General features: G+C 33.1%; 1 protein-coding gene across 1 annotated transcript in view; it reads right to left on the bottom strand.

Annotated features, from left to right (window-relative positions):
• LOC150110130 (protein kinase C-like 1) overlaps nucleotides 1-13704 on the bottom strand; it is a 110480-nt gene that overhangs the window by 52310 nt on the left and 44466 nt on the right. The window contains exons 2-3 of the mRNA XM_090415784.1: nucleotides 7534-7714; nucleotides 3734-3814 (exon numbers count right to left, since the gene is read on the bottom strand). Coding sequence (XP_090271910.1) covers nucleotides 3734-3814; nucleotides 7534-7666 — 214 coding nt within the window. The 5' untranslated portion in view covers nucleotides 7667-7714. The remainder of the gene's footprint in view (nucleotides 1-3733; nucleotides 3815-7533; nucleotides 7715-13704) is intronic.

The following is a 13704-nucleotide window of genomic DNA, read 5'->3' as shown; positions in this document are numbered from 1 at the left end:
GCTTAGGAGAACAAAGAGAGCGTGAGAAAAAGATCAACGGGTACTCATAAACAAATACAGTCTCGAAAGGAAATTTGGTAGCAACGTTATCACATCATCATCATATTCCTAATATTTATTGATCCACAAGGGGTGTACAAGAAGACTAAAATAAGTATCACACGAATAGTTTACATTATGACTAACGTTCTATCGGCAGTTTTCCTCCAAATTAGTCTGTTATCTCTCTGGATTCCAATATTGAGAGATATTATATTTCATCTTATAGTGCACCTAAATCTTGTCTTCGTCTGTGTCCTTTTCTTACCATTATGGCATCCAATACCTGTTCTGCTAACCTTTCATCTCTCATTCTGTTTAAGTGACCGAAACCAATCAAAATATAATGATAGCAGCATCGTTATTGCGAGATAATTCCTGCATGGATCTAAAAGAGAACTCAAAAAGTTCGGTTTTCAAAAATTACTTCTAATCCTACTTCTGGTTCTTAATCTAAAGGCTATTACGCTTCTGCGTATTATAGCCTTTAGTTTATTTTAATGATTACGTTTTCTGTAGCTCGATATTATTCCTACCATATAAATCCTTATGAATTTACATAATTTAAGCATTCTAAATAATTTTAAACTAAATCAGATACGGCTTGAGAAATTTTCGTATCCGGATACCAAATTTCAGCAAAATCCAACCTGCTAGAAAGACGTTGTTATATGAATACAGTGACGCAGAAACTCTATTTAGGTACTTATGCTCACAAACATAGCTAAAAGAACTTTTTTTTTTTATTTATTTATTTGGAAAAGCATTTTAGTCAAGCAGGGATAATCAATTTTTCAGAGTCTGTGAAACTGAATAGGTAATTTTCAAAGATTTTTAGATAAAGATCTTCGAAAATTATAAAAACACAGATAAAAAAAGTTAGTCACTCTGGCAGTCATTATGAATGCTATAGAAAGATTATTTATAGTTGCAAAATGTATTGCAAACACACCTATATGTGAGTTCAATATGTGAACTGTAAACATTTAGAAAATTGGTGTTTTCAATAATTCTGCGCTATAGTTCGGATATTAACTTTCAATTCGGGCGATGGTCACGAGTTTAACCATCTCCGTACAAGAGATTAAATCAACTTGCAAAATGTTCATTCACACTTTCACTATAAGATATTTCATCTTTTTTTTTATCTCCTAGTGGAAAGTTTAAATTCGAAATTCTCTTAAAAGTTAGTAGCAAAATCAGAAATCAAGCGATTCTTGGAACTAAGTAACTTTTAGAACAATAAATGTAACTTAGTAGGCTGAAAAAGTTAACTACCGACTAGGTTCAGTAAATGCAAACTGTTTACTTTATCTTAAAAACGAAGTTTTCTTTCTGCTAAGCTCTATGTATGAAATATATCCACTTGCTATTTAAAAATATACTTATTAAAAATATACTTACTTCACCCTAATAAAAATACTTGATTCATTCACTTAATTGATAAGAACATAATATATATACAGTAAACCCTCGATTTAACGGACTTCGGATTTAACGGACAAAATTTCCGGTCCGTATGTCACGTGAATATTAACATAGGAAATTTTAAAATGCTTTTAACCAAGATTTGCTTATAATTAAATTAACATGTTATTTTTTGTTATTAATTTCCTGTTATTTTTAACAAATTTTGGCGAAGAGATCATCATATGTTGGAAAAACACTGTAGTAATTTAGCCGACATAAATGAGTCACCTCTCATAAAACATGTTCGGCAAATGATTAGCACGTGATCACACCAATCGCACTGCAATTGGTTATTTTGTCGCGTGGCGTGACTTTCTGCGGCAGTTTTATTACACACATTTTCGTAATTTTAGGGAGTTAATTATAAAAAAAACAAAAGTTCCAAAAAAAAACCAAAAAAACTTGATAGTTGTTTCAAATCAGGATTACCTAAACCTAGGGCCTCAAACGAACATTAAACTCCCATTAACTTATCTAAAAGTGTGTGTAAAACAATGGTTTTCGTTATTACAGTGCTAATAATTGATAAAATTGCAGTATAATGTTACAGGTATTTTATTTTAAAAAATTAGCGATTTAACGGACACTCCTTAGCCCCTATTAGTCCGTTAAATCGAGGGTTTACTCTATATGCAAGTTCGTTAAAATTATGCTGCTCTAATCTCACATTCTTATTTGAAAATCGAAGTTGGGAAATTCACTCAGATGCTATTACAAATTTGACTGTCTGCTCTACAACAGATTTTTTATGTGACTCCTGCCCACGATTGGTTGTAAACCGTTTGTATCTGAATATTATTTATTTTCTACTTACATAATACGGAAGCCCTATTCTAGAGACCAAACACGGAAATTTTCACAGACCTCTAATAAGCGAGATTGTAGTCGCACATTGGATGATGAAATTCATACCCACGGGATTCGTATTCGCAGCTTATTGCTTGAAGAACTACTCTAACCACTGCTTCCTTTCTGCCTCTTTTTTATATACTTAAAATTTCTTAGATAACTGCAAAGAACTTTTAACTTTTTAACTGCAAGACAAATATACTGAACTCAAGGGAGACCGGGAGAATCTAAGAATTCCTGTCCTAAGTTCAACTTCGCCACGTAAGTTACCCCCCCCCCCATGCCGAACTTACATGATCGATAATCATAAATTTAATTTGGGAAATGCTTCTCCTTTTTTCATGAAGCTTTTCGAATGTACTTTAACTGACTTAATATCAAATAATCAAGTGGCTACTGCCTGTTCAAGATATAACATCTTTTCATTTGAAAACGAGTATCTGATCTCATAGGGGTGGTAGGATTTTGATCCTAGAAACTTGGGTTTTCACCTCCTGCAAAAAAAAAAAAAAAAAAAAAAAAAAAAAACTTCGAGCTTAAAAACACACGTAAGTAACAGACAAAATGCAACTGCTTCATGGCCTTACCCTAGGTCCAACTCTAAACAACAACATCTGCTGTAGGTTTTTAATTTTTACCTAAGAGTCAAATAACCATAAAACCTTCATCGCATAATGTTAAGCATTCAATTAACCAATCTTATTACTACAAAAAAAAAATCTACAGCAATATCACAACTCAGTTGTGAACAGCAATTTTATATCGATTATTTTAAATGAAATTACATGACTTTTCGATGGATGAAAAAGTTTCAGAGTAAGATTCTTTTTCTTTTTCTTAATTCCTTTAGGCTTAGGTGAGCCGTGAAAATCTTACTAACACCGGCTTGAACCGAAAGATCGGAAACTTCTGCCCCACCACTGATAGCAATGTAAATGAACACCACCTTCCTGCATATTCAGGGTTTAGATTTTGAGAAAGAGTTTGATTCTTTATATCACTGAGAAATAATAAGCAGGCTAAAATAACTGGATATCCCAGCAAAATGTATCAGATTTAGTAATGCATTATGGGGAAAGTATAGAATTAATTTCAGTAGAAGAAATCAAAATCTTTTGTTATGTTTTGCAGATTACGTTGTTCTGATAGTAAAAAGTAAATTTATCTCAGAAAATGATAAGTTACCTTGACAGAGAAAGCCGCGGGAATAATCTTAAACATGACTATAATCAGGAGATAATCCCATTGAAATTATGGACGACTATATTTACCTCGGGCAATCAACTTTAACGAAAAGTAAGATAAAAAAAGTTTTTATTGTACACACACGTCATATTCTATTAAATAACGAGTTGCCCTTGAAAATATGACTTACCTCTAACCAGCGGAACGTCAAAACAAGAATTCCACTCTGGGTATAATGATTTCTTTTTCTGAACTAATTGTACTCCTTTACCTGGAAATATTAAACAGTGGTTACCAAATGTCTGATTGGATATCAAAGAGATTTACATTCAGAAAATTTTAACAAATCTTGTTTTCCATAGGACTCGGTTAAGTTCTCGAAAAGCTCGAAATAATCGTCTGATGTGTAAAAATATTGATACGTTGTTATTCAATGAATGGATGATGCAATTAAGAAGATTAAAACCGCTTTCCAAGTGCAGTTCATGAATTATCTTATTAGAAAACTAAATATTCTCTGTTGAAGACATGTTAGACAGCATAAGATAAAGTGCGCGATGAATTTCACAAACTTGGAGAGTCAGAATCCACATATGAGTTGACGTATCTGGTTCGTTGTGTTTAAATATTCATGTGTTCTATTGATTTGTACTATTTCAGGTCAACGATAACTATCCAATCGCCATCTAGTTTCTCTTTTCCTTTAGGCATAATTTATCTTTTCTATTTATCCTGCGTTTTTTTTCCTTTCTTCGTTTCATCCTTCTGAAGGCCCTTTCAGTCTAACTTTATGTTTCTTGTTCATAAAGCAGATGAATTTCTCATTCCTTTCGCAGCGACACTGCTTTCGTTCATATGTTCACATTTCTTTCGTTTTCTTTCTTTTTGTACGAGTTGTTTAAATATTGAAGATAGCAATATCGACATTGAATAGGATTTCGGATTACCTGTGGTATGAGCCTTAAACCGAAATGCATTTTCGCAAGTTTTTTCTTATTCCACGTTTTATTACATTAAAGGAAATTTTTTAATTCTTTTGGATTTTGCCAATTCAATTTCGTTTTTTTTTTTTAAATAATATTCATTTAAAAAAGATATGTAGAGCCGTTGCTACCTGCTAGTGAAAGAAACATAACCATAAAATATCATCCGAAACGGAGAAGCTATCTTGATTACACTATTTTCATCTGATTCTTACGCGTTAGGCCTAAAGGCTAAATAGTTTGGCTACTTGATAACCTAATTATGCTATAATACGGGAGTCTGCGATGTTTATTATATGGCTAATCTGTCTATCTTACAAGATGAAATACCCGAGTTTTCAGAAGAAAAAATAAATAAATAAAAGAAGCCTACTATCTCCGTACGAGATCGGTCAATTTACTTTTACGTGGGAATTACTTATAAAGTATCTTCGTTATCCAACAAGGTTCAAAGCCCGATCTTCCAACCAATACGCATCGTCATCACCAACTGAGCTATAGACGCTCATAACAAACTATTTATGCAACAACACTACGAAACTGGGACGTTTTTGTTTGCTGTACATTTATCCTGGAGCTATCATACTGAACCTATCGTTTATTTCATAAAGCCAGTTTCTTTGCTACCGAAGTACATTAAAGGTGAGAGCAAGAAGAAATAGAATATTGAAGGTTGTAGGAAATTCGACAGAAGGTCGTATGTTCTTACTCAAAATGGTTTGCACATGTAAGTGTGTGTGTGTGTGTGTGTGTGTGCGCGCGCGCGCGCGCCGTATACCCAAAACTATTTTGCCCTGTTATTCACGATTTCTAGTGTATTGATTATCGCGACAAAGAAAATTAGTGGGATAAAACATTCACTATTAAGAAAAGAAAGAAAGAAAGAAAGAAAAGGTGATAATCTTTTTTTTTTTTTTTATCAACGCTGTTTCCATACTGTTCCGATTCTTTACCTACTATATTCCACTGGAGTCATTTTACAAGCCTCGAAAAAGAAATGTAAATAAATGTTTATCCATCTCTCATCTTTCTTCATTTATCTTTCATCCTATCTGCTTAATTCATTACATTACTCTTAATAGATTTTTGCATATTCTGTGATTATGTATTATCCTTTATAATTACTGCATTCTTTCCTAACACCACCTTTATATATCGTAAAATAATATTATATAGTCAGTTATACATTAGCGCTTGTCATCTACCTTTCAAACTTTCTTCGTTTACAGTTATATACGAGAATAAATAGTTTCATACTCGTATATAGTTCACTATTGAACGTAATTGCAATAACTAAAACTACCCTTTTTGGATACATTAAGATTCTTAATCCCACAAGTTCATGTTAAATTTTCAGTTTATCGGAAGCCAACCTTTATTAGCCAATGCATTCATTTGTCCTCCCACAATCATTCATCACAGAAAATGGATATAATCAAGCGTCTTGTACACAGAACTCACACGATCTGCTCTACTGATTCCTTTTTGTTAGATGAAATGAATAAAATTAAAAGCAATCTGATATGTAATGGATAAAACAAAACTACAATTCAAAAAATTAATGATAATTATCATCCTTCTACCAGACTACAATCCAATGTGAAAAGAATTTCGATGTGCTACATTAAAGGGAGCTCAGAACAAACAGCACGGGTTCTTCGCAATTCAATCTATAGAGTTCCTTCAAACTGGCTCAGAAACTGTCTTTCTTTCCTACCATCTACAAATTATACGTTTCCACTTTTTCCTTATCAAGTATCGATCAAATACCCTGCTCTTATCATCTTGGCTATTTTGGATAGACAGTTTATCGGTTCTGCTTTGATCAGAATGAAGATTGTATTACATTTTTGGAATCCGGTCTTGCTTTTCGCGATATTGACACTAGACATGGAGTTCTTTGGAACCAGACAAAACTCCTTCATTCCAACAAGTTCAAATTCTATCGTATTTTCCTTGAAACATGTGAAAAGCTACGAAGTCGTCCAAACCAGAACCAATCAGATTGCATGCCAATATTCAAGTATTTGGGGATCACTATTAATTCTTCATAAGTTTTTTTTTAAAATTAATAATTATTTTAAATTATTTTTTATTTACGCAACTTTCTACAATTGTTATTTTGAACTCTACTAGTGGAATATCATATACTTCAGCTGCGACCGACACATGAACTAGTATGCGCATGATTTATGACTCATTACTGTGATTCTTGTTTTGAGTGTAATTAATGGTCTGTCACCCTGACGACGTCCACGTAACGTTGAGTGAAATATATTGGAGTTTTTGAATAGCATTTACGAGTATACATATATAATGTATATAATTTTATCTTCTCTTTTGGTATTAGACCACAGCCAAGTAACTTGACTTCTTTGAAATCTGATTACTGGATCATGCAGGGAGGATTAACCGAATTATCTGTTACGTCTTCAAAATATGGGCGAAAATCCTGCCACTTCTTCCTTATGAATCCTCAGCTGAAAAGTCCTATAAAGGTTTTTCATGTCCTCAGCTGGATTAATACTCAGGTATTTTCGTCCAAAACCTTTATATGTATTTTTTTTTTATTTTTTAATTGAAGATTTGTTAGCCTGACTCATGGGAGGTAACAAAGTGTTTTTCAACCTTAAACTTGGGTTTTTTTTTTTTTTCAACTCGCATAACAGTGAAATCGGTACGATAATATACCCATACCTAATAGCAGTAGATAAAGTAGCGAAGACGATCGATTGTGTACGTAGACGGCAGATCATGTAATGTGCACTTTGAATTACGTAGTGTAGCCTCTGGTCTTGTTCACATCATCTGCAGATGTAGATCAAAGATCATCCAAAATTTGCTATTTAATTAATAATAATAATAATAATAATAATAATAATAATAATAATAATAATAATAATAATAAATCGGATCGGATCGAAATCAGTATTAACAGTCTTTCTAACATAATTACAAAATATTAAATCGTAATTCTTATTAATGATGACAATTTTAATAGCTCTACCTGGACTGTCCACTGCCTCTTTAAGATTGACTGCACAGAATGGATCGACAACGTCACAAGTGTTACCAGTTGCAACCTCATGTCCAAGTTCTACTTGCAGAAGTTTAACTCGGACAAATCCTCTGGAAGACATTGTCTACATGAAGACGGTAGATAAGAGGTAGCTGCTCTCTACTTTTACCTACGTTAAAGTAGAAAAGTCTGTAGTCATTATAATATATACTGTATATTATTGTAATTTCATTATTATCCTTATTTAACGATAGTATTTCAATAATTTTAGTATCTAATCTGTTCATGAAAGTTTGAAAATTTGCTATGTATCAGTATCTTTGAATTTGAAATACACTTAAAAAAAAAAACGGAGAGTTTCTACTCGATCAGCTTTTTTTTTTTTTTTTCTTTTTCATACTAAGGAGTATAACAGCCTTCGTAGCTTCCTCTGTTTCGATGAGGCCTTTGCTTTAATCAATAACTTTTGAACCAATGGCCAAATCATAGAAAGAGACTAACGAACAATGGAATGAGTTGTGTTTTAATTCTTATTTTTAATTTATAAATTTTAATACTAAATTTTTTTATAAATAATTATTTTCTTATAATCGAATATCAGTTTGACATATATTCTAATAATTTTAATTCAGCATAATATTGAGAGACCGCTAGGCGCAGGTTTCAGTGACGTTATAACTGACTCGATCGTCCTAAAGGTTCAAAAAAAAATGATGTAAATATTATTTTTAATATATTATGTGGTATAAACCAATACACTGTCATATATTTTATGAGTGTGTTGTGTAAATAAAAAGTGTTCCAACTTGAAATTTCTTAAATCTAGTATTGGCTATACAGTATACATGGATAAAAATCTAAATGATTTTTGCAAATATATAAATAATAAGAACGTGCTAATGCTAGTAATAGGATTCGAAACCAAACGAATGCTTTACTTACTTGGTCAATATCGGAGACTTTTTTTTTTTTTTTTGTATGATATAAGCTTTTTTTTTTTTTTTTTTTTTTTTGGAATCATTAGGTATTGTGTTTCTGCATACTCGGTATTCAGAGGGAAAAAAGTGAAAATAAGTAAAACTCCCTTTACTTATCTGAGTAAGATGGATGTCTGCATATTTACCTTTCCATTGAGTAGTAATTGCAAGCGACGGAAACCAAAAATACCAAGAACAACGTCTCTCTGATGGCTGTAATGCGAATAAGCTGAGAAGATGCCAGTGCCATTAGCTACAAAGACGAAATCAACCAAACAGACAAAACAACTAGATTCAATGCTGCAAGCAGCATAACAATACATCTCATAGAGCGTGTTAAAAAAAAAAAACTCCTTCGTGCTGAAAGGGAAAAAAATGATACAAAGGATGAACATAGAATTCAGTGTCACTAAAGTTAATGGCATGTCGTAGCGAAACTAGAGAACCGTTAAGAACATCAAACTGTTTTTTGATTACCTATTGTAACCTTTAATTATCATTTTCTTACTCTTTAAGATAATTGTACCTTCACTTGTCATGTCAATGGTGAGTTCACTTTTGCTTTCACTAAGCTGTAATCATCGAAAGAAAAATTTAGATCTCAAAGAAACAGAGATGAGTCCAGAGTTTCTACAAGATTAAGACATTTTTATATTTGACTTCAGAAGAAATTTATTTGCTCTCACAGATATACAAAAAATACTTTTCTTGCAGTCTCGTACACTACATAATCAGCATGGCATAAAAGGAACTGACACATTTTACGAGTTCCTACCGTCGTTCATTAATGAATTCTTTCATGCACAATTTTAAGCGTTCACAGCATCAGGTTTACATCCGAATTTTATTTTCTGAACTCTATATCCTCCGTTTCCATGGAAGGGCTCTGGACACAAGATCCATATCCATGGAGACCTCATCTTCAAACAATGCTTTGTTTCGACATGCGTGACGTAAAGCCATTGCAGAGAATGGGCTTCTGGAAGGAGGTAATATGAAATTACAAATCACGATGCACATTTTCAAATAAAAGGGGCGTATTGAATATTGTGGCTACTGGAATGCCATCATTTACCAGAATATATTGTCCTGTGTTAAGCGTGAGGCTATGGTGTGAAAATGTTTCTCCTAATTTGGATTAGAAAATCTTCTCGTAGTGTCTAGAAAAATGAACACCAAATGTTATATTGGTATTTTGAACAATCCTACGTTATGGAGGTTGTATTAAACGAATCTGATGAGTGTCACGATGATACATGTCATACGGCATAGACTGCGATTTTTGAGGATTAGAATCATCAGGACAGATGAATAATAGGGTAGGCGGGAATAATGACCATTATGGTCACGTTCGCTTTGATTTTGATGGAACAATAAGTCAGAACGAACGTGTTCTCTGGCCGATATTTAGTGGAAATGCTACCCAAGAGAGAGAGTATCGTCGGTAATCATGGGCAGAGGTGGACCAATGATTGATTGAGATTTCTGGAAATGAGTTTATTTGCACTCTAGCTTCCAAATTAATTTCTGCAATATATTGTATATGACAGCGATATAATTATTGTTTACAATCATGGCGAGAACTTTTATTGATCCACAGTATAGCTTCTTGAAAATCAGTCACTCTTGTAGATATCCTGTAATATTTTAATGGTAATAATCACACCGAAAAAGTTTACTTCAGTATCATAAATGGTAGAAAGATGAGTAGAAAAAATGCATGTACATTTTGAATCAAAACTGCCAAGTAAGTTTTTTTTGGAATAAAATTTTGAATGCCAAAATTAAGGAAATTCAAAATATTAACTGCGTCTTAATTTTTTTAAATGAAATGCTTCATCATAGAGCTATGAAATTTTTTTTTCAAAATGTTGACATCCAGGAGTAAATAGACAAAAGAAAGAATATAATCGCGATTTTCAACTTCAGATTTAAAAACTGGTCAAATTTTAGTGGCTCTATATCTATATTCCTTGATAAATCGATAAGCATTCAAGCTGGTATTCGATTTCTCTTCAGTGAAGCCGGTGGGTAGAGACCTCTTCACTCTGGAGCATGTCACTGCTACAAAATCTCCAGCAGCGATTATTTTCCCATACTGCTAATCCCAATTCGTCACCTACAATAGTAAGCGATGTCTTCTGTAAGTACTTAGCAAAATAAATGAATAAATAGAAAGACTGCGCGATGGGGTCCGCTCTTCCAGTTCATCTGAAGCCTGCTTATTCACTAAAGCTTTCGTTATGAGGGGGAGGGACTGAAAACGTCTAATAACCACCAAGAACAAAAATGATATTAAAGCAACTAATATAACTACAAGAAAGAACATATCCTAAAGCCCCTCTGACCTCCCATGTTTCATCAAATTGTACTAATTTGTTCCTTTTCTTTTAGGATATTTAAGAAGACATTAGAAGACCTCAGTTCTTTCATGATGATTATCACAACTTTTCAGTACACCTTCGTATATCACTTTTGTTATTGGTAGTTAGTAATTCAAGCCGCCACGCTCTGCGTTATAAATATTACGACTTTATAATTTAGTTGTATTAAAATGGAATTAATTTACGTTCTTTCACTATTGAACAGATTCAATGTTCAGTTTATGACAATACGAAGCAGATGTTAAGCGATAACAAATGTTGCAAAATTCTAACTTCTGTAATAAAATTATATAGCACTTTGTGCTGAATTGATAAATGTTATCTTTCACTTCTCCTCTTCCTATGATAATACAATTTCAAACATTACAACGTTATTAAATATTAACTTCTTTTTTTTTTTAAATCGAGTAACTGATACGTTTTCTTCACTGTGATTATTTATTTTATTACTTCGGTTTGTACCATAAAAAAATGGAATACTCATCCTGCTCTCCAGACATTACCATTCACAGATGAAGAGAGGCAGATGGAGAAGATAACATAAATAAACAAAGACAGGCGGATGCTGCACTTCACACTGTACACGTGCGTTATGTCCCGGAAAGAGAAAATGCTATCAGGAGTAGTGGTTCTTTCGGCTTTTCGCATACAAAGAGTGCCTGTTCATTGAATTATCGACATTGCATTTATTATTTGGATGGCTTCGCTCTCTACTTCCGGTTTTACCTTTTCTGTGTATGGAAGGAGAGTAAGCATCGCATCGCTAGTAGGGCACTGAAACACGGTAATTGATGCGCATTTTAGACTGAAAATCATCTTTATAAAGAAACTCGAATGCTGTAAAATTTCAGCGGCAGCCAGTAGTGGGAAATGTGCCATGAATACCGCTTTACAATGAACAAAATATTCTTCCGCCATCCTCCATTCGGAGGGTTGAAATGCGTGAGCAATTAAAGTAGACACACGCCAAATGCACCTTTTCCCAAGATCCTCGCGTGTGTACTGATGTTCGTTTGGTTTGAGAAATAATGGAGTTATCGGAAGAGAAAATTACATCACTCCACATCGATGGGTTCATCTCTCTCTCTCTCTCTCTCTCTCTCTCTCTCTCTCTGTTTCGCAATTTACTTTAGTTAGTGTTTACTCTAAAAATAGCTAACTTCTTTTTCTCACTTTATTTCTCAGTCTAGAAACCATATCTAAACTGAGAATTTTTATTATTTTTTATTAAACTGTTCTAATGCGACTCATCTCAGCCTGTTTTTCGAATTCAGGGTATTCTGTTTTTACAAAGTTTCAATTTCGAAAAAAATTGCAAGTTTTTTTTTCTTTAGAATAACTTTTATAAACGATAATGGACAGGGTCATACAGTGATAGACACTTTTTGGGCTTACAGTCATTTTAAAAACTTTAAAAAAAGACAAAGAGAAGAAAGAAAACACATGTCCATCACCGAAAAGATTCTTGACATTTAAGTTTAAAAAATAGAATGCTACATATAGGTAGCCTTTTTCCACCCTTTCTTTTTTGTGGGGCTTGAAACTTTGAATGCGATGTAGAATGCTACCCTATTTTGAAATTTCGTATTAAAATTGCGGGCCTTAGAGAATGTAATAATAACGCTATTACATGAACACGAATTAAAATAACATTTAAAATCAGCAAGCTTGAACGCTTCCACTTTGCTAGGTAAATGATTCTTTGCACTGCTCTTAATATCGTCAAGTAGAATAAAACTTATAAACTCAGAGCTAATACACGACCAATTGTAACCTTCACTTCTTCTTCTTCTGCAGCTTTTCCCACTTAAGTAGGGTCGCTGTTTGTGGTGAGTCTCCTTCACAACCTCCTGCCTTGAGCTGTAGCCATATCCAAGTTCTTCATCCTGAAGTCCTCCTCCACCATCTACCTCCATCTCTTCTTTGGCTTTCCGCGTTTCCTCCCCCCCCCCTGCACATCCATCTGCATGACCTTTCTTCCCACATACTCTTCCTCCCTTCACTTCGTTAGTCTAAATGATGTCTTTCAACCGCATTCCAATAGCTTTTCATGAGCACAGCATATGTTCCAAACATATTTTTTGAAATCTACCACGCTATGGTATGAAAAAAAAAAATTGTGTCTTCCTTCCAAAAAAGGATGAAAAAAAAAATAAGACTTGAGCATCGTAATGTAAATAACACTTTTTTAACGATAAAGATATATGCACTTTATTTAACTAGTTATATGCATGCATAATCTGCATATTATAACTATATAAAGAGATCATTCCTTTTAGCATCTATTTTATAAAAGCAATGAAAATCTATATATATTTTTCTTTTTTAAAAATTAATGTACTTTTATTGACACAGTGATTATTTTAAAACTATAGTATGAACTCTGGACAAGCGGTTAACTAAACTACGAATTACTACCCTGATAAATACATCGTTTTATTCTACTTCAACTTCTAATAGACAACGCTGCGATATCACACCAGACGACAAAGGTTAGCCAACATAAGGATCTAAATGATGGAATCATTAAGTTAGAATTGGAAGAAACACTGAAAACTGAACCCTTTCGGATCTATAACTTTAGTAACTGAAAACTGCTTTTTACAAAGTTTTCTTATGGAGAATTACGTTTTAAATAATTTTTGTTCTTATTGATTTTATTCAACGAAGACATTTCACCTAGTGTAGATATTTGCATGTCTTCTTTCAAACCTCAGAGAAAAAGATATTTACTAAGGACTACCACATCGTCACTTATAAAACAGTAAAGGAATGAGAAACAAGAGATGGGTCGTTGA

This window comes from Typopeltis vanoorti, chromosome 1, assembly GCF_054136105.1.
Source record: "Typopeltis vanoorti isolate ZY-2024b chromosome 1, IOZ_Tvanoo_1.0, whole genome shotgun sequence".
NCBI classification, from domain to species: Eukaryota; Metazoa; Arthropoda; class Arachnida; order Uropygi; family Thelyphonidae; genus Typopeltis; species Typopeltis vanoorti.
Note: the sequence above shows the minus strand (reverse complement) of the source record. Positions and strands in the feature narration are given on the sequence as shown.